Source organism: Cupressus sempervirens, chromosome 3, assembly GCF_028749045.1.
Source record: "Cupressus sempervirens isolate cs-2001-9-10 chromosome 3, ASM2874904v1, whole genome shotgun sequence".
Lineage (NCBI taxonomy): Eukaryota > Viridiplantae > Streptophyta > Pinopsida > Cupressales > Cupressaceae > Cupressus > Cupressus sempervirens.
Genome location: NC_143120.1, coordinates 234136077 through 234157031, shown reverse-complemented (window position 1 = coordinate 234157031; position 20955 = coordinate 234136077). Strand labels below are relative to the sequence as shown.

The following is a 20955-nucleotide window of genomic DNA, read 5'->3' as shown; positions in this document are numbered from 1 at the left end:
CATACACATAGTATCTATTTGTCTGTCTGTCTGTCTATCTATCTATCTATCTATCTATATATATACATACACACACACATCCACATCCCTCCTTCAAAAAAATCCAGCATCTTGTATCGGTAACATATATTTTATATATTATTTATTTAATATTTATTTGTAATTTATTTCAAGAAAAATATTAAATAATTGATTTTCAATTTTATTGCTAAAAATAGTTAGCTTGAATAGGGATGTTATAGTGGCTCGTTCCCAGAATCACTTGTCTACAAGCAATCTCAGATTAGCATGTTGGATGATTTGCTCACTTTTCTATGTAGCATCTTCTGCTGGTAAATACTTCCACTTGATGAGATGTTGTTTGATTGATCTACTTCACAAGTTCCTCTCTCTTATATCAAAGATCTCATTCGAATTTCAAAACTAACTTGCCCACTTCATCGAGAGGGGGTAGATCTGTTGTAGCCGCAACTTGTTGTTCCAATGCCTTTTATGGCATGCCACTTGAAATATGCAATGTGTTATGTTGCTTTTTGTTAAATGTAACTCACACACCACTTCACCTACCCTTGGGGTCACTTTATCAGGTCCATGAAAATTTGTTCTCGACTTTTTTGCACCACTCTTTAGGAAAGACTATTGGAATAGCTATAGGTGAAGATGGGAAAAGTCTCCAATCTCAAAATTTCGCATGACTTTATGCTTGTCCGCATAGATCTTCTGTTGATTTTGAGTGTGCTGTAAATTATCGTTAATGGTCTTATGAATATCCTAACATTCTTGTATCCAATCCTTAGCTTTTGGTGCTTTGCTATTGTTAAAATCCGCATCCAAAAGTGGCATCGTATCCATACAATGCTCTGCAAGGTGATATTCCAGTGGACATATGGTATGTAGTATTATAACAATGCTTGCCCAAGGTGGAGTTCGAGTCCCAATCCTCGAGAAATGTTGACAGTGACTCGAGTCATGACTCCCTAAGTCAGTGTGAGTCTTGTTGAGTCTTGGGACTTTGGTTCTAAGTCTTCCCTACCTCTATTTCTTTGCTCTATTTCACAAAAAATATAGATATTGAAGATTTTTATATGGTATCCCAAACTATAATCATAACAACAATAGCATGTATTCAACATGATATAATTATATTCACCCTATAGAAAGGAGGGACCAAAAGAAAAATAATAATAAGAAACATGCACCACGATGCCAAAAACTCGGTATTAACCAGACCAGCAAGATTGCAATCAACACAATCAACCCATTTTACTACCACCACTGCCCAAATAATTGTGATGTCATCTTTCAAATGTATGATTAGAAACATCAGATGAGAGATGGCACTAGGTCCGCTTTAGTAAATGTAAGTTGCGCCCTAGCCAGTGCAAGACCATGAAATTTTGACCTATTGGACACAGAGTCTCTTCACATTACCTTGGTTAGCAGACTGTTCCATATAAGGTATTATGTAGCCACTTGAAATTACCACTAGGCTTTTATGAATTGATACAAGCATGTTTATTACCCTATTCATGCCATCCAAATGTTTTGGAATTAAACCTAATCGAGTCTTGATTTTTGTCATGTCCATACACAATTGTTACAACCAAAACTAAATTTCAGCTAATTCTAATGGCTCTTTATTTTGTTTTCCTTCTATCTCATCTAAATTCCAATTATGAGATTCTATAGTACTCTCTTCCTTTTAACACTTTTGAAACCAATATATTCATAATACATTTGTAGTATCTCATTCATTATGTACCATTTCATGTAGTATTTTAAATTGACTTTGAATTGCTCCAAAATGTTTGAAAGCTAAAGTAGGTCAATATTGCCCAAGCTTGCTAGACCCAAAAATGGTCTCACGATGAACAGATGCATTGTTGAGTAGGTAAAGATGTTTTGAGTCTTCCATTAGATATTAATTCCGACCTTAATGGTTCGTTCCAGTTCTTCCCTCTCTTTGTTGATTGACATTTCCACGAGCAAGCTCATTAGACACCCAACCCCTAGCTTACTTTGCTACAACCATGAAGATAGACACAATGGACCTGCTAGGATAATATAGCCCAGCCTTTTCATTATAATTGTGTACTCAGCTCTGCTTATCTTTATTAAAAGAAAACATAGGGACTATGGAATTCGCATGCATGCCTCTATTGTCAGCCAATTTTTTTATGATGTAAAAATTGTTTGTGAAAAACCTATGATTAGGAAAGAGGTACCTTACGGAATTTTGTTTTCTCATATAATGAAGTTGTGTAAGAGTCCAACTTTGTTGTGCATAACAAGAGTTCTTCCAACATGAGCTTTAATTTTAAATTAAGTTTTGGTTTTTTCTTTCTTTTATATTTAAAGTTTGGACCATTGAAGCAAAAATTGCCAAAATGCATGATTGATTGGCAAATTGTGGAAAAGTCTATTTTTGGTGTTTTGTTTTTCCTCAAAAAAAATGTGGTTAATGTTTGTTAGCCTGTTTATTTCAATGTACTTGCATTGAAACCATGCCTAAGTTGCACCAAAAATTGAATTTGAATTATGCATTACATTTTTGAGCAAATTTTTAACATTTTTAATATCATTTTTTGTGATCTTTTTGGTATTAGGTTTATGACAAAGGAGAACTAGAAACTCCTTCATCCATCTATGTTATAGGTTTCATCAAATTTCATGCTTGCAATTTGAAATTTGATGAATGTTCAAAAAAGTATGAATCCATCAAAATTCATAGCTAGATTTGCACAGAAAAGGGTGATTGTATTTTTATAACCATATGTTTCTGCAAAGCATTTTCTATTTAGAATTTTGAGCACAAAATTTCTCTGGCTAGTGGGTAGGGCACAACACATTTGCAAGGTGAGTCATAGAGAAATGGTGTGCAAGATTGGTTGCTTTCAGTGACATTGCATGCCACAACGAGATCACATATCATTGAGCTTTTCATTGAATGGAAACTAATGGGATTGAGAAAATCCATGAGGTTTGCTAGCCTCTTGACATAATTAATGGTGCTCTGCATGTGATGACTCTGTGTTGCTAACTCATTATTTATTGCTCATTGATGACCATGGCCATAAACTTAATTATTGAAACCTTGCACCTCTCCTTAACACTTTTTCTCTTTATCCTTATAGCCTCATGTTGGTGGCGGGAATGATTGTCAATGCTTCCACTATTTTCCTTATATTCCCTCTCTTTGGTAGCTAACACTTGTGTTGTAGACCGCTCGAATTCGTTGTACCCTTCAGCAAGTGGGACATCTTGATTTCATTTTTTGTTTAAGTTTTTTTTAATATATTTGTTTTAAGGTTTTATATTTCAAACAAGTATTTTATATTTTTGTAATTGTTCATAAAAAATTTAATATTATTTTATTTATAATAAAAAAATTAACATGTGAAATATTTAAACTTGATATTATTTCATTATATTTATATTTTTTATATTAACATTTTAAAAATTGAAAATATTTAAAATCTAGATTAAATATTTAAATTTATCAAGTTAATATAATATTTTTTTAGACTTAGTATTAATTCAATATGTTTTTGTGAATGGATTACGTATGTCTTAAACAAACAATTTTTTTATAAGATGAATTTAGGCATGATTTATTTATGAGTTTTTCCCCTCATTAAACTTTATCAAAACTTTATTGTTGCTGACCATGAACTTGAACTCAAACCTTGTGACTCAGGTTGCCGGTATGTGTAACATGAGTGGAATTATGGTGATGGCATGAAATAGTTTGAATAGTAGTAACACACGAGTGAACTCATAGGCAGCAGAGCAAACTTTACTAAAAATAGTATATACTATTAAATTTTTATTCATATTATTATTATTTTTTTTCTTAAAACTCAAATGATTAAAAAAATTTAAGTTTGATTTCAAACTGTAACACCTGACCTATTTTGTTAAAGAAAAAAATCAAATAGGTCATTGCTACAATGTGAAAAAACGGTGATTTATTTGGTTAAAAAATTAGAAACATTTAGACTTAAATTTTATATTATACAATTATTAACTAAAAACGAATAAAATCTTGACAATAGCCAAATCTATTAAATGTGCAAACTTTAAGTAATCCTTGAATGGTTTGTAAGAGTCTTGATGCTTGGTTAAAGCAATCAAGTTATGAAAAATAGTTGCCCCTTTACTTTATTGCAGGCATTGCCCCTATACGCCTAGAAGGTGTGTTCTGTTTGACCTTGTTGGCTGCATTCCCCTCATTCCCCCATAATTGGCATTGGCTCTTAACCTTGTCCCTAGATTCTATATGGAGTATTACCCACAAGTGTGCTAGCTGTTGGCACTCTAGATCTCTACTTTCAATTTTTATTTTCTTTGAATATCTTTATTCTATTAAGACAAATAAAAATTTAAAAAGTAATAGTGTTTTCCTTTCTTTCTTTTAATATGTTTTTGATAGTCCAATTTTTGTGTGGTTCTCTCCAAATTTTTAAATGATGTACTTTTTGTTTGCTGATTGTTTCCCTATAAGATTTATGTTGCTTTCTATACTATTTGTGGATCTTCTTCAATTTCTATGTTGTTGTAACATACTCTTTAAACCTTTGCTTGACAAAATTTTCAGGATGGGTACGGTTTAGGGTACGGGGACATGTTTCTAGTATAGATACGGATTGAAAAAGTTTAGGGGACGAGACCTCAGGGGACAACAATTAAAAAGATATGGGATTTTTTATATATAGAGACAACTCAAATATGCATAACACAACATTGATAAACCATTTGATCATATACATTTAAAAAGTAAAAACTCAATACATTGAAATGATCACAATGTACATGTAACATAACAAATTGAAATTAACAAAATTAAAATGCTAAGTACTTTCATAATTTATTGCAATATATATGGCGCACATGTAGCAAAATTGCCCAAAGGCTCCAAGTATAATGCATGAAATCAAGTGACATAAACAATGTCCAATTAAAATACTAATAAGTAATAAGATGTCTCATGTCCATAAAAATCTTGATCCAAGAGTCAAGATTCAAAATCAATAATGTATTTGCAGATGTCAAATAATATATGCCATTACCAAATATATGGCTAACCTCTATGAATCTAAATCTAACTCTTAAGTCTAAATCCGAATTAGCATCATAATCCTCCGAGTCAGTGGTTACTATAGGCTGAGGGTCCTCATCCAATGGAACCTCAACCAATCCTGGAGGTGTGTCATCCTCCTCAACTTGCATAGCATCCTCAGAATTAACATCCCAATGTCATACTGGAGTCTGACGATACTAAGGAGTTTGCCGAACCTTTAGGTGCAATACATTGTGAACAACCACCAACTTCTTCGATCATTTAGAGGTAAGGTTGTTCCTCTTAATTGATTGGATGAAGCTATATGTGGACCAATTCCTCTTTGCAACAGAGAAAGTTGTGAATTGTCAAAGAAGACCAATGGCAAAAGCCCTTAGCTAAGGTGCATCTCTACCATGCCACGTCCACCATCCAATAGGGTCCCTTTGAGCTAATTAAGCTCTATCTATCTTGCCTTAGGCCTACCAAATGTTGGACCACAAAGATTGACGAAGTCAAGCCATTGCTCTCGAAGAATACTAGTTTTTCTATCATTATATGTTTTTGTAAGGGCGTTGTAGAAGTCCTACTCACCTGTGTTGAACAAGTCAAAAACATTAAATTAGTAAAATTATCAAATGTCATCCAAATCAATAATGAATCATGATTAATGACAGCAATAACATTTAGAAATTTAAATTTAAACTGAAAAGTAAAACTAAATACTTGAAATTTAAGAATTGAGACTCACCTTCTCTTCCCTAGATGGAGTCACTCTCCCAAGCCTTGGTGTATACCATTTAGGATTCATAACATAGGCTGCTATATGAAGTGGAGTGTTCACTATGTTCGGCCTCCTCATCACAATGAGCTTAAGATGCTCCTCATAAAATGCCAAACTGGGATCCTTGGCATGAATAACATGCTTGATCTGTCCAAGCATGCTATCAAAAGCCTTACAAATCTCTCCAAGGCTAGGAGAGTCGGTATCAACATATCTAATGATCGCCACAATAGGCTGAATTGTAACAGCTGGATTTTTCTTCATCTACTTTCAACATTTAACCAACTGATTTGTAATTCGTTAATTATATTTCCATTTCACAATTTAAACTATTTGCTGAAAATAAGACTACTGAGTTCTAAAAATTATTCTAATCAAATTACTAAAATTAAATTTAATCTAATTATTGAATAATTGAATTTAACAGAAAATCTGAAATTTAATTCTAGACCTAAAATTTCTGGAATAGAAGTTGCATATAACATGATCCATCTATCTTTTCTGAAGAAGATCTTTTCAGCTGAAAATAAAAAAAATATTAACTTTAAAAGCAAAAAGATACGTAGTAATTAACTTGGGAGACTTTTCCAATTAATTGTCCGAGCTTTGACTTTAGTGAGAGGAGAAGCATTATCATAGGCTTAACCTCCCAACCGCGGACCTTTTTACTTATCCCCACAGGTTCTAATTAAATAGAACGGCCTTCCCTACCCTGAGGTCAGGCTTGGGACGTTCATTGATCCAGTCATCGGAGTACTCAGGTGGGTTGTGGCCCCAATAGCTATTCGATTGAATAATTGAAGCTTCAGGACATCAACGCAATCATATTGTTGTGGCAAATCTGCCTAATCATCACCTTGGCCAGGGATTTTAGAGGTGGGCTTTTATAACTTGATCTCCACCACTCAGCTCGACAACTAATTTTCAAAGTGGAATCACATGAGCCAAATTGCATTAGATTTTATTGAGTAAATTTTTAATTACTGACTATATTCTTATTATTATTCTTACAGGTTTATCATCATCTTTTTACCACTTTCCGGGCCATCATCTGGTGACTCTTCGGTGCCTGGTCTTTTACCCTTACATCTATAAGGCTGGCACCTTATCACTTTCTAGCAATAGCCGATGGTTTTGTTATTCATACTACCTCAGTTATTTTGATTCTTATCTAGAGATTAAAGGGAAAAGTCTTAAGTTACACCTACAGACTTATTTAGAGAAAGAAATTTGGCAAAATTATATCCAAGCATACGACTGGGATTGTATAAACTTTTATATTTGTTTAAAGCTTAACCTGCTATTTCACATGGTTTTTATAAGACAAACTTAGACTGTATGCACATTCAACTGCACAAGAAACAGACACGAGTTTTTACGTTTTTCTCAGTATTGGAATCATTTACAAAGGACAAAAAGAAAAGCTGAATCAGCATTGACAAAGAAATGTAATGGAGAAACAAAATTAAGGAAAATTTCATTTGGTCGTCTTACGTGACACAAAACTTGCAGTGGTTGTTGCTTGGAACTCGCATGACCTTCTTTGGTCTCCACGGGTGGGTGAGGATAGCAGAGTATATCAGCAAAACTTTTCAATGGCAGACGCTCTTAACAAAATGAAATAAGTATTACTTAGAGGGTAAACGTGAGGAAGATGGTCGGCTCTCATGTCTCAGAAACGACAAGAACAAGTGCTATAAATAAAACCAAGCTTGTCCTTACAGCTTCCTTCCGTTACAAGACTACAATACGATTTCTTCCTCAGATGTAAATTTAAAAAAAAAATCAAACGAATAAGGAAGAAAACGAAAAAGAAGAAAAGGAGGGAAGAGAAATTGAAGAGTCAAATAATAATATTATTTTATATTATTTTATTGTCTTCGATAAGTTTGTAAATATATACATACAAAGTGGCTTATTGAATTAGAAATTTAAATGTAACGGTGCCATTTGTGTTTATATATTTATGATCTTAATTAAGAGAGTAAGATAACGTAAGATAATATTATTATTTGTTAAATTAAATTAAGATAAGAATTTTGGTTTATAGTTATTATTTACATTATATTATTGTTATTATTATTTTTTAAAATTTAAGCTCATGTGAAATTTCCACTAAGAAATTTGTTGTCGAGTCTTAATAATTTGCCAGGGCGATTTTTTTGATCAAACCTGTCATTCCTGATAATTGAATCTTATGTCCATCCCATTTCGATGACCTCGTTTCGTAATGCTTCCTCTCTCTCCCGGGTCTTCATCCTGCAACCTTTTAAAAAAAAACAACATTCTCACCAAAACATCAATTCATGATTTATAAATTGTTAGATAAAAATTGTTAGGATATTTCATCATAATTACTATTTGATTCATCGTAATTATGCAACGGTTAAATTTAACTGACTTCATTTCACATGATCACAACGGCTAAATTTAACTAATTCAACTTCATAGGATGATGCAACGGCTAATGATAACTGCTTCAATTTCACATGAACATGAATAAATAAACAACGGCTATAAAAACAATGGCTATATAAATGAATTTCACTTGAACATGAAAAACTATTTTTGGTTCAACGGTTATGTTTAGCTTTAAATATTTTTAAATTTTTAGGGCAAAAATTGGGATGTAACATGAATGAAGGAGCAAATATAATTGAAAATGCAAGCAGTTAGTAAATTACATGTGAGAAACATCATAAATAATAAAATCAGCAAATGCTAAAAATCAGAAGTAGTTTTATCAAATTAACAATACTAATTATTCAAGCTTGGTAGCTCATTATGTTGCACTAGTTATCATCCAACATTTTTTATTTCACACTTCTTCCATCCACGGTGCTTGATTCATGTCACCTATTCCACTCTATATTGACCACCATCGATTGTAAGACCTCTTAGCCCTCAAGCATCCTCTCCAACAAAATGAAGTAGCTAGCATGTCTAGTCTCCATGCACTTGAGGAATTCTTTATTTGAAAATGCCCTAATTGATGCAAGAGACATGTGATGATTGCAAATAAGCATTTGCACATCTCTAGCCCCACATACCAAAGCGTTAATCCAATCAATTTTTCCAATGTCTTTCAAGGTGTTATTTAATGCATGTACACACCCGGGCTGAATTGCTGACTACTTGCACAACATTTGAAGATCCAACGTCTTCTATATAATCCCTCAAAATCTGATATTGGAAGGATGGATCCTGGTTGGGTACTTATATGGATTTGAGGTTGGTGCTGCTGCATCTTCTCTATGTGCATCCACATTAATTGGAACCCCAATGGCTGCCCTAGACCTTTTTATTTGTGATATATGAGTTTCATCCATAACTTCTATGCTATGACTACCACTACTTCCCTTATACTGACTCTCACTATTGCTGCTCATGTTTTCAGATTTTGCAATGTGATATAGTGCCGGAAGTTAGTGGAAAAAAAAGATATTTGAATGTTTCCTTCAAAATGCCCTCTCTATGCGATGAAAAAATAGAAAAATGACAACAAATAGTTAGAAAGTTTGAAAAAGACAAGGAAAATGAATTACATGGAATGAAGAAGAGAAGAATGCAAGTCTTCCTTCGCAACTCCAAAATGCAATCTTGACTCACTATTGTTGCTGCTTTATGCTTTCCTCTTACTCTTAGCAAGTTTGACAAAGCTACAAATGAGAAGAAAAGCTCGGTATATTAGAGTTTTAATGCTCAAAATAGGGTTTCGCATATCTTAGAAACCACTAGAAGCCATGTGAGGCCCATGGTCAAAGTAAAAAATAATAGAAAGATGTCTTTTGGCATTTTCGATGTCATCTCGTCCCCGTTGGTAAATAGGGGACAATATGTTTTGGAGATAGGCAAGTGGCAACATTGTCGTACTTGAAACAAAATCTCATACTCGCATTTCCTATTGGCTTCGATTCGCCGTTTTAGGGATAGTTTCCCTTTTGCATAGATTGATTATGCATGGGGCATGGGCTAAATTTGTCCCCAGTACGGGAACAAGGCAAAAAATGCTAGGGATGCATCCCCGTGGACCATTGCTTTAAACATCTTATAAGTTGGATAGAAATGGAGAACACTTGACCATATTATTAGACCTAATGCCCAAAACAAAGGACGTTGTAGTAAGAAACTTTTAGTTTCATAAACTAGCACTTGCCAAACTTCATTTTCTCCTAGCAAAACATGAATATTGATGTCCCCATACTATTTGATAATCCTATTAGCATTCAATAGAATCTCCATTGTTTGAAAACATACCATGGAGTACACAAGTTGGGTTCTTTTACATGACACACTTGCTCAATAAAAAGACTTGCTTTTGGTTCCCAAAATATATAGACTCAATGAATGAGCGTGTATGAAATCCTCAATTGATGACTCATATGCCACTTGATTGTAGAAACAAAACAAACATTGGCCAAAATCAGAACATATTTTTCTCCAATTTTCTAGATGATACACTAATGGAGTATCGGATGTGAAGGAACTATTTCCACATAAGCTCCAAAGAAATTATTCTAGTGTTTCTAGTCATCATCCCACGAAGCTTCAAGGCCTTTTTGTGCTTCACTTTAGTATGGTAGGCATACAACATGAAGCCTTTAACTCTTGATGCTACAATATTTTTTTTCTCTCCTATAGTGTTTTTTATACCATTTTTAGGACATTGTCCACGATGGTACTTATGGATATACTTATCAAACCTTCGGTCCTTTATGGTTCAGTTGTGTAGGGTCCTCTTTTGGATTCTGATTGGGCCTTTGTCGAGTGAGTTCAAGTTCTCCTTTAGTGCATTGTTTGATGCAAACAATCCGCTTTGCACAACATTATTCTTGCTAAGTTTGGGGATCATCCCTTGAGGTTGTCTTTGATCTTGTTTGGTGCCTTCACCACGATCGGCTTTGTTGATTCATCAGAGGATTCTCACAATATCCATAATTAGCCTTCGCTAATCAAAGCTTATTGCTACTATCGCTTTCCCCATTGGTTGGGTGTGTGGTTGGTTCGCAAAGACTTTGGCCCTTCTTGGCTCTATTGGAATTGAGATTGATCACCTCCCTCATTCTAGTATTCATATGATGCACCCTCCCGACTTCTTGCTCGTCGTGAAGAGCTGAACAAGTGCATCGGAGATGACATTTACAAACAATACATTCATAGTATATGCGTTAAACCCCACAAGGGCCTTCAACCCAAGATGGCATTCTACATAGAGCATTTTTTGGAGTTGAAGGATGGACTCATAGCTTGTCCTTTCTACTTTATTTTTCGTTATTCTCTATACTTGGAGATCAGAGGGGGGTTTTGTTGCCTCTTTAGGGATGCATAGTCGGTCTCCACTTTCTTTAGATATATGGACAAGAGGTGCCTTGCCTTGTATTTCCAAGAAGCTCGTAAGCTTTGGGAAAGGTTCCATGTGAGCAACACTTGGAAATGGGTTAGTCGATCCTAAGAGATGGGGAAACCCCACAAGGGCCTTCAACCCAAGATGGCATTCTACATAGAGCACTTTTTGGATTTGAAGGATGGACTCATTGCCTGTCCTTTCTACTTTATTTTTTGTTATTCTCTATACTTTGAGATCAGAGTGGGGTTTTGTTGCCTCTTTAGGGATGCATAGTCAGTCTCCATTTTCTTTAGATATATGGACAAGAGGTGCCTTGCCTTGTATTTCCAAGAAGCTCGTAAGCTTTGGGACCACAAACTCCAACACTATTGCCCCTTGATGCATTTTCCTTGTTAGCTCATTACTTCATTCTTCACAAGGACTCACTCAACACATAGTAGCAAGCAATTGTTTGCTACCACCCCTTTTTCTAGAAGTATGAGATCCAAGATGGGTCCCATTTGTAGTAGTCTTCCTCACCCAGGTCACCCAAAGATAACCCAGGGTTATGTTTGGATCTTTTGCTTATCTTTCAGTTGTAGGTTCTAAACTACTATTCAGAATCCTTAAGTGGGTGTGGAGGGTTCTTTCTTCCTCTAGTTTTGTTTCTTTTCCTGCTTTTGTTTCTATTGTTGGTGTTCTTCTCTATCAGACACCGTTTGGTGTCCCTGCTGTGGGCTAGCCCCACTTTTTACTTTACTTGGCAGTCCCTTTGACCCTTTGTGGTCTCTTGTTGGACATTAATAAATTTATCTTGTCTTATAGAAAACTATCTTTAGGTGGGAGCTATAAAAGATAACACTACAAGCATTCAAAAGGAGCAAAGTGTACCATTGCTTAATCAAGAAATTGCAACTGATTGCACATTTCAATTTACATTGCTGATTGTAATTACCCATTTGAAAGATTATGTTAATATTCTATTTTTTAAAATTATTTTTTTGATTTTTGATGTTAAGGAACAACTGAAAAAGCGAATCAAAATTGAATGTACTCATTACAACTATTCATGAAAATCCTTGATTGGCTGAATGCAACTTCAAATTCATCCAAATTCTCACTGACCCAAATGAAACGACCTGGTTATAGTCCAATATTTAAGAGACAACCAACATCAGGTAAATATACTCAGATCTGAGTAACTACTCACATTTCAAGTGTAGACGAAGATATGACTGGAAAATAGATCATCTCCCTGTCAATGGCAACTATATTCAAGATTCAAACTCTTAAGGGATTACGTTTGTATAGAACTCAGTTGAATATCTTCAAAATGTAACATAAACAAATTTGATTAAGATTGCATCACTTATATTGCAGTTAAAATACCTGAGTGCATGATTAAGCTAAGTCATAGGAAGAGTTGGAAATGTTGTCATTGATGTCAAAAGAATAAAAACAAATTCTAGTCATTGATGTCAAAGGAAATGCTCAAGATCCACAAGGTTTAGTGGTGAAGTCAAGTTGTTTGACAAAGTACATGCTGAAAGATAAAGTCACAAGAAAGGAGTGCCCATAATGGTTAGGTATACTCTAGGATGGAACTCATCAGATATGCAATTAGTGCTTTAACAATGTGTCTTCTTGTAGGAAGAGTATTCTTGTAATTGAACATTAAATGAGCATGACAGGGAGGATAATGCTAACAGACATGATAAGGCTAATGATGATAACGCACAAGCCTGACATGAAACTGAAGAAGTTATTTGAGACAATTCACAAGATTTATTATCATCTATGGATCATAATTGTTTAAGCAGTTTTTGGAATTCATGTTACATTGTATCACCAGTTAAGAGCATGGACGTTTTTGCATGAAATGCAAAAATAGTTATTGGGAATTATGAATGACTAGAAGAATCATCACCGTCAAGTATAATAAACAGTGTTATCTGGAAGATTGGTGACTTTATTATGGTTTATGCAGGAATCATTATTAAGAAGGAAGCGCCCAAGGATTGGACTATAATTAAATAGTGTTGGTTGACTCATTAGAATATACAAAGATCAGTAATGGTGGATGAAGCAAAAACACTAATGAAGATAATGACTTTATGATGTTAAAATAGCACTGTGTCTATTGGAGACAATAAATGTAAACAAGAAGTTATTTTAGACAAGCAATTCACATACAACAGTTATTGACATGTTAAAGGTTAACACAGGTAAATAGTAATTAATAAAAAGAGATGGGCTTTTTATAAAGGTGGCGATTGAAAAGATGCCAAAACATGTGATAAGAGCAGTGCTATTTATAATGACTAAATCTGTGATCTTTTATCAGACAGTGCTTTTAATTAATAAAAGTAAGTTTATTACAAAAAGCATTCAACAGCTTAAGAGAGGATGTGATTGTCTTCAACAATATTGTGAGCCAAGCTTAGTTTTTCCTACGTCCTCAAGGAGCTAGTCAAGACGATGGCCAGCACAAGGGCTTCAAAATAATGTCAGATGCCTAGACATTAGAAGTCTGCCAGCTGCCACATATGCAGCTGCATTATCAGTAATCATTTGGATGACATTGCACATTCATTCAGCATGTTGCACAAACTCTCTGTATTTTCCACTTTATCAGCGGTATCAGCTGATTTTAAAAATACTATTTGTCCCCTTGAAGCAACTAGAAAGTTGATGAGCTAACCTATTCCTCCCATCTGTTCGCCATTAGATAGAATGGTGCAGCCTTTTTTTCCCTAGTTTCTTCTTTGTTCTTCCACAAGTTGATGAGTGTTTTAGATCTCATCCTGAAATAACAGCTCCCTCAACTCATAGTGATTTGTGGCCTTGAATCCATTATCTTCCATGGTCAAAGCAGGGACAAATTGCTCCCAGTATGGACTAGAAGAAATGTTGAATGGAATATTGTTGTAGTACCAAAATCGAGCACATGCCAACTTGCCTCATGTTGCAACTCTTTGTTCCATGCAGTACCTTGCAATCCAGTTTGTGGACTAGGAGTGTTACATGGAACAAAACGCCATAGAATAAGCTTTAAGTTTGATTTACAACATATTTTAAAATCTAATAAAATTGTAAGCGATGCCTTGTCTGCAATAAAGCGAATGCCTACAACACAATAGTAAGTTGCTAGCCTCTCATCTGGGAGGTCTTGGGTTCAAGTCTACTGGAGCTTAACACATATAATAATAATTAATTCAACAAGTAACAATAAATAATCTAGGCTGCAGCCCATTACCTATAAAAAAAAGTGATCGCGCTACCAAAATAATTCAATAGATTTTTTCTCATTTATTTGCTCTAAGTATCATCTGTGGTCAAGATATATTTGGTGAGATAGTGACTCTTAAGCTCTTATCTATTCATGTTATAATTCAATTGAGATTACCTGATATATCAGATGTGTCTGTAGACAAGATATGTGCTCTCAATAGTCAATACCTTGAGTTTGTTTGCTGAAATGTGCTCTCAATACCATCACTTTGCGACCAGAAATGTACCACCATGTATCAGAAATGAAGGTGGAGATTAAACGAAGGCGTGGGAAACAAAAAAAACAAAAACTTTAAGTTTATAAAAGTTCATTTTTTGTTTATTTCCGACAATTGGTTTGCTGATTTATTAAAGTTCTGCAATTTTCAAGGTAAAACTTGCCGTGGTTTAAACTTTAAACTCGGTTGTGAATTTTTCTGTGAGTGATTTGTGGCCATGTATGGCTTGTGAGACTTGCGATTATCCAGTGACTTTTTCAACTATGGTAGGAAGCGCAAAACCCCGGTTCTTTCACAGATCAAAATCGAAGAACTGTGTTCTTCTTTTCACAATTTGAAAGATAGTTGTAATTTTCTGTTCTGAAAAGCTTTGGTTGTATATATTCTTTTATGTTACTGCTCTCTGGTATTACCAACATCAGCACTCCTTTTTGAAAAATAAATGAAGAGTAAGATTTATATTAATCTTCAGATTTTGTATGGTGGCTCCATTGGCTTAAGCATTCTGTTGCATAGACAAGGTCACAATGTCCAATTTCCCCATTGACATGGTACCAGATGGTGTGTTGCATCATCATCATTGGCCACATTAAAAACTTCATGCAGTGCGCTGCAGATTATTGGGCATCTAGGCCGATTGGTGCATTAAGAAAAAAACAACTTTTTCCTATTAATTAGTGCTGTCTGCAGATTATTGGGCGTCCAGGCTGATTGCTGCATTAAAAAAAAGTCAACTTTTGCCTATTAATTGGTGCTGTGTCGGCAGTGATTTTGGTGATTTGGCGCTTATTATTGGGCGTCCAGGCCGATTGCTGCATTAAAAAATAAATCAACTTTTGCCTATTAATTAGTGCTGTGTCGGCAGTGATTTTGGTGATTTGGCTCTTATTTTTTGTAGTCATTCATTTCTGTTTTTTGTTTTATTTTGTTTGTTTCAGTGGTTGGGGAAGTTTTGATAGGTAAGTGATCGTCAATTCCGGAGTAGGGTTTGCCACCAATCTAGTTTGTTCTTGGCTTCTTCAGCACTACTGTTCTGTAAATGCACCTAAAGACACGATTGGATCATTGCTTGTTGCCATTAGTATTTCTAGGAGAAAAATAATAATTGAACACAAAAAAAAAATGTTCTGGTCCAAGTCAAATTTTTATTGCTGTTGAGCTCAAATTGAAATTTGATCAAAGTTGACAGAACTTTTGCTAATAAATAATAAGATATTGATTAACTTGTAACTTTTAATATGTTATTCACATTTATAGAATGCATTCTAGTTTAAATACAACTTCAATTTTTTATTTTATTTTTCTGACCAAATCATTTGATTACTTTATTTTTCCTCTATAATTCTCACTATTTTTTTTGACCTTGCCACGATGAGATGTAGAGGAATATAGTAAAAACAGGCTGTTGAGAACTGTTTGACTAGATTTGCAATTATGTGGGTTTTGGTGACTGTTCTCTACTCTGTTAGAGTCTTCCCTGTAGGCTATTTCTGTTCTGTTCACTGTTTTTAATAGGTTATGTTCAATGATAATAACTGGGTACTTGAATGTGAGATGCTGATTTGAAGTTTTTTGTTGTCAAACTGTGAGTCTTTAAAACAAGTGTCTGAGTTTATATGTTACATCATTCATTTTGTATTATATGGTTTCCTGGATAGTTCTTGCTAGTATGCTGTCTTATAGAATTAGATTCTGCAGGAGTTGTATGGAATCGATGCTTCTGATAAAAGTATGAGTGAAGATGACGAGGAATGGGGACATGGAAAGCAGGCAAAGAAAGGTAGTTTGGCAAATATGGAGCAAGACAGTTCTAGTATGTTAACAGGGAAGCAGCGTGGAAGTTCTCCAGCATCAGCCAACCAAAATGCATCTTCTAGGGTGCTTACTTCTGCACTTGAGGTATGGTATTGTTGTCCTCACCGGTGCAGCTTTTTTGTGGAAACAGATGTTTGAAGTTATTCATTTATGTAGTTTTCGATATTCATGTATGGTTTTAAGAAGACATCTATTTGCTTACCTACAATTAATTTCATCTCTTCTGAAGAGCTATCTTCTCTGCATTTATTGAACCATGTCTAACTTTATGGCTGGCCAATTAGGTATTAAGCCTTGAATCTTGTGCCATAATTTGAGGCCTGTACTTGACATGTGTGCTTCAATCAAACTATGCACATTTTTATATGCCATTTCTTCTGTGGCTCTGTTTGTACGTATTCAAGATGGGATGAGTTTGGGATAGTTGTTGCTTTATTTAGGCTACTAACTACCGAGATTGATTTTCATCATGAGGTATCTGTGCTTGATTGATAGATTTTCTTTGGACTGTGTTACTTCATCCCTGATTCCTTTTAGCTTGTATTGTTTTTTGCTGATTTTACCTAGGGTCAAGAGGCCTGATACTTAAAAAAAGAAGAAGACCGAATTGCCGACTTACAGTTGAAGTTAATGAATGAAATGTACATAAAAATACGAGGTGAAAGATTTAATGTCATACCTTGTAATTCAACCATGTAAAATCAGTCTTCTGTACACAAATTCTGTTTTATTCACATAAGTCTTTTCTCTTTTTAATCCTTAATTCTACCATTTGTTGATAAAGAATAACCTCTTCTGCTTTTGCAGAATCTTTCAATAATTATTTAAATTCCATTAGGAAAATACTGAGTATATTTAACGTCTTGCCCAACTTTTACACATCCGTGTTGAAACTGTCATCTATTTTTGTTTTTCTTGTCGGTTTGATACACCGGCACAATATCTCATAAGTTCCAATTTCCCAACTAATCTTTCTGATTGAATCTGTTATTTTCCCAATCATTGCATTAACCCTTTTTGATTGCTTCGATAATTACTATAGAGTTTCTATATATTATGTTTGCAGCATTTCCTTTATTTAACTGTTTTGATTTCAAGAGAGCCGTTGCTTCTGCCTTATTGCTTTAGTTCTGTTCCTATTAATCCATCATCTCTAATAATCCTTTGTCTCTTGCTAATTTGGGATTTCATTTCATAGTCCATCAAACTTGAGTTTAGCCTGATCTATGGGAGACTTCTTCCATGCATCTTTAGGATTTTTCTTTTTCCTTCCCACCATACCGATTACCACGGATTGCTTTTGACCATACTCTTTATTCTATCTCAAGTCATCTTTAATTAAGATATTACATTTTCAATAGTATTCCTAATAATTATATGGTAATAGCTTTGAAGTGAAAATCCTTCAATCTCTTAGATTACCCAAGATATCACTTCTTACCACCTTACTTCAGCATCCACACTTTTCTTTATATAATTCTTCTGCAACTTATACTTAAAAGTTAAGTTCATGGTCTTCGTGAATGTCAAGCCCAAACCCATATTTTGGTGGATTTTGCATATTTTAATGTGGACTTTCTCTTCTTCCCAAGATCCCATATTGAAAATATGTTGTTGTAATATTCCTTTACACTTAATCTTTCCCTGAATGTGTTCAGCCACTGCCTTAAGATACTCCTGCCTTCCATCATAGGCATTCTTCATTAGATTATTTGGTATTTTATAATTTATAAACTCTTGCAAACTTTTTTCTATAAATTTATGGGCACTTCAAATGAAAAAAAATCTTCGATTTATGGGTACTTCAAATGAAAAAAAACCTCCGATTTATCATTATTGAATTTCTTAACTACAATAGTTCAATTGATGTCCAATATTTTCTTCAAAGTTGTAATTTATTGATTAATTGGAGTTTTTACAATCAAGGTATCACTATCATCAGTAAGTTGAAAATGGCCCATGCGATATCTACCATGAAAGCTTTTCTTGGCTCTTCAATTTAATTTCCTTTTTCTTTTTGTTTTTTGGACATTTTACCGTTATAGGTAGGGGGAAAAGTGAATCTTCTTTTCTTAGACACCCTGATATAATACATGAAAGGATTGATATAGGGCATCAAGTAATTCATCATTGTCCTTATTAGGAATCAAGGCAAGACTCAAGTATAATATTATTCCATTCCCTAATTTTTCTTTTTACTTTTTCTTTTGTTTAAGTAACATCACATTGGTGAAGCCCTAGAACTTCCTAGGAGGTCACTCTGTCCTAGTACTACTTTGTTTCAAAGGCACTTAATCCTTGAGTTTTCCTCCCATTTGAATTTTCACTTAGTTGATATCCCTTTTGGGCCTTGGATACGTGCTTTGTAATGTCCCCATTAATGATCATTTCAACCTTTTTGATAAATCCAATTTTTTTGGAGAGCATTATGCTTTTCAGAATAGAGTTCAAATATTGACATTGTGTTATAGGGGTCAAGTTGAGCCCATTAAATCTTTTTGGGTACATTCCAAATTTCTTGGAGGAATATTCCATCTTTAGAATTCGTCAAATTTTTTAAATTCATTATTGTGCTATTTTTGTAGTTTCTGATTTTGGCTAGATAGGTAGATAAGATAGAAAAGATAAGATAATAATATTAATGTCCAACGAAAGACCACCAAAAGGTCTATGGGACTGAAGGATTACAACAAGAATGCTGACAACAGCAGGAGCACCAAATAGTGTCCGAGAAAAAAGCACAAAACTAAGAAGAAGAAAAGAGACAGAGAGGCGAAGAGAGAGGCCAAGAGAAAGAGTAGGAGTCTGTTCTTGGCAAAAAGAAATTAGTCACAGAAAGATATGATTGCGAGAAAATTATTTGTAATTAAATAATTAAACATTAAGATGCCAAAATGCAAAAACTAGAAGACAACTTATATTAATTATTTGATATGGTGAATTCCAAGTGACAATAGTTTTAGAAAAGTTAAAATAAAATAAAATCATTACACAAAGCAATTAGAATTATTATTTTATCTGATAGTGGCTTGCGAGAATAATCCCAACCTCAAGAGTAGAGTAGAGGGATGTAGCAAAAATGATGAGCGGAATGGAGGACCACATCGATGCAAAGGAAGCTTTAGAAAATTGACAAATGGAAGCATATTTCTATAGTGACGACTTGTGCACAATCCACTCCATCACCAATAAAAGCGGTGAACAAGATTGATCAATTAATTCAAAGAGGATGTTCTTGAAAGCATGGAGGGGTTTTATGGAGAAGGGATAAGAAAACTTATAGAAAGAGATGAATCTCTAAGATTGGGAACGCAAGGGACAAATTAATAATGAAACTTGAATCAACTTTGAAGAACAATCAAAAAACTAATGTTTTGAAGTTACCTTCACAATCTCAGTAGCCTTGTCCAAAAAGCTTTTGTCAAAGACTATCCGTGCCACAACCTCTCCTTCAAGCTTCTTCGAGTAAGGTGAAGCAATCCAATTAGGACACACAAATATTTGTTTCAAAGGCACTATTGTGTCAATAATACCTTGCAATGTCAAAAACACCATTGCAAACCTTGTGATAGTGGGTCCCATCAAATCCTTCTTTAGTGATCTTTCTCATCAAACTTAGAACCCATGGTGACTTGCCTTGCATCTTCTACAATTGGACTCACTCAATTTAGTTTTCCTATGTCCTCCAAAAGAAGGTCAAGGATATGTGTTGTCACAAGGTGACCAAAAAATTGTGAGGTGCCTCTCTTGGAGGATTCTACCTAACATCTTAGTAAAAAGTCAATAATTAGTTGTGAATTTTCCATATTTTAGATCGGAACTAAATTGAATAATACCATAGAATTAGATTCATTGTTCATATTCAACATAAAAATTTAAAATTACTTGCTGCCACATTATCTGTGATGATTTGCACCATATTCTCTACTCCCACCTACATGACAACATTCTTCAACATTGATACCAAAGTGTGTGCACTTTTAAAACAACACATCATCTTTGCAAGCAAACAAAAAATTAATAATGGTTCTATTTCTTCCATCTGTCCACCCATTAGATAAAATGTTGCAACCATATCTCTTCCACTCTTTTTTCTCGCTCTTCTATTATTGCTTTTTCCCTATCAATTGTATTGTCAAGCAACCTACAAAGTTAAAGGGAAATCAAGTGTTAGTAATAAATTGGAAATAATACTTATAATTTGAAATATAAAAATGAATTCAAATGGATTTCAATTATTTATAGTTACTAACCTTCCACTCAAATCCTTGCGAGAAGGGGCCTTGTACCCTTTACTCGAAATTGTCAATGCGGTTGCCAAATTCAGCCAATAGGAACTATCAACCACATTCATTGAGATATTGTTGAAATACCTAAAATCAGCACATGCAATATCAATTTGCTCATGCACCTCCTTGTTCCCTCCAGTGCCCTCTAATGATGGTTGTGCTCCAAGTGTGTT

General features: G+C 34.3%; 1 protein-coding gene across 2 annotated transcripts in view; it reads left to right on the top strand.

Annotated features, from left to right (window-relative positions):
• LOC149565716 (uncharacterized) overlaps window positions 1-20955 on the top strand; it is a 161821-nt gene that overhangs the window by 81005 nt on the left and 59861 nt on the right. For both annotated transcript variants that reach the window (XM_089819207.1, XM_089819208.1), the window contains one exon: window positions 16377-16577. In XM_089819207.1, the coding sequence (XP_089675333.1) occupies window positions 16377-16577 (201 nt within the window). The remainder of the gene's footprint in view (window positions 1-16376; window positions 16578-20955) is intronic.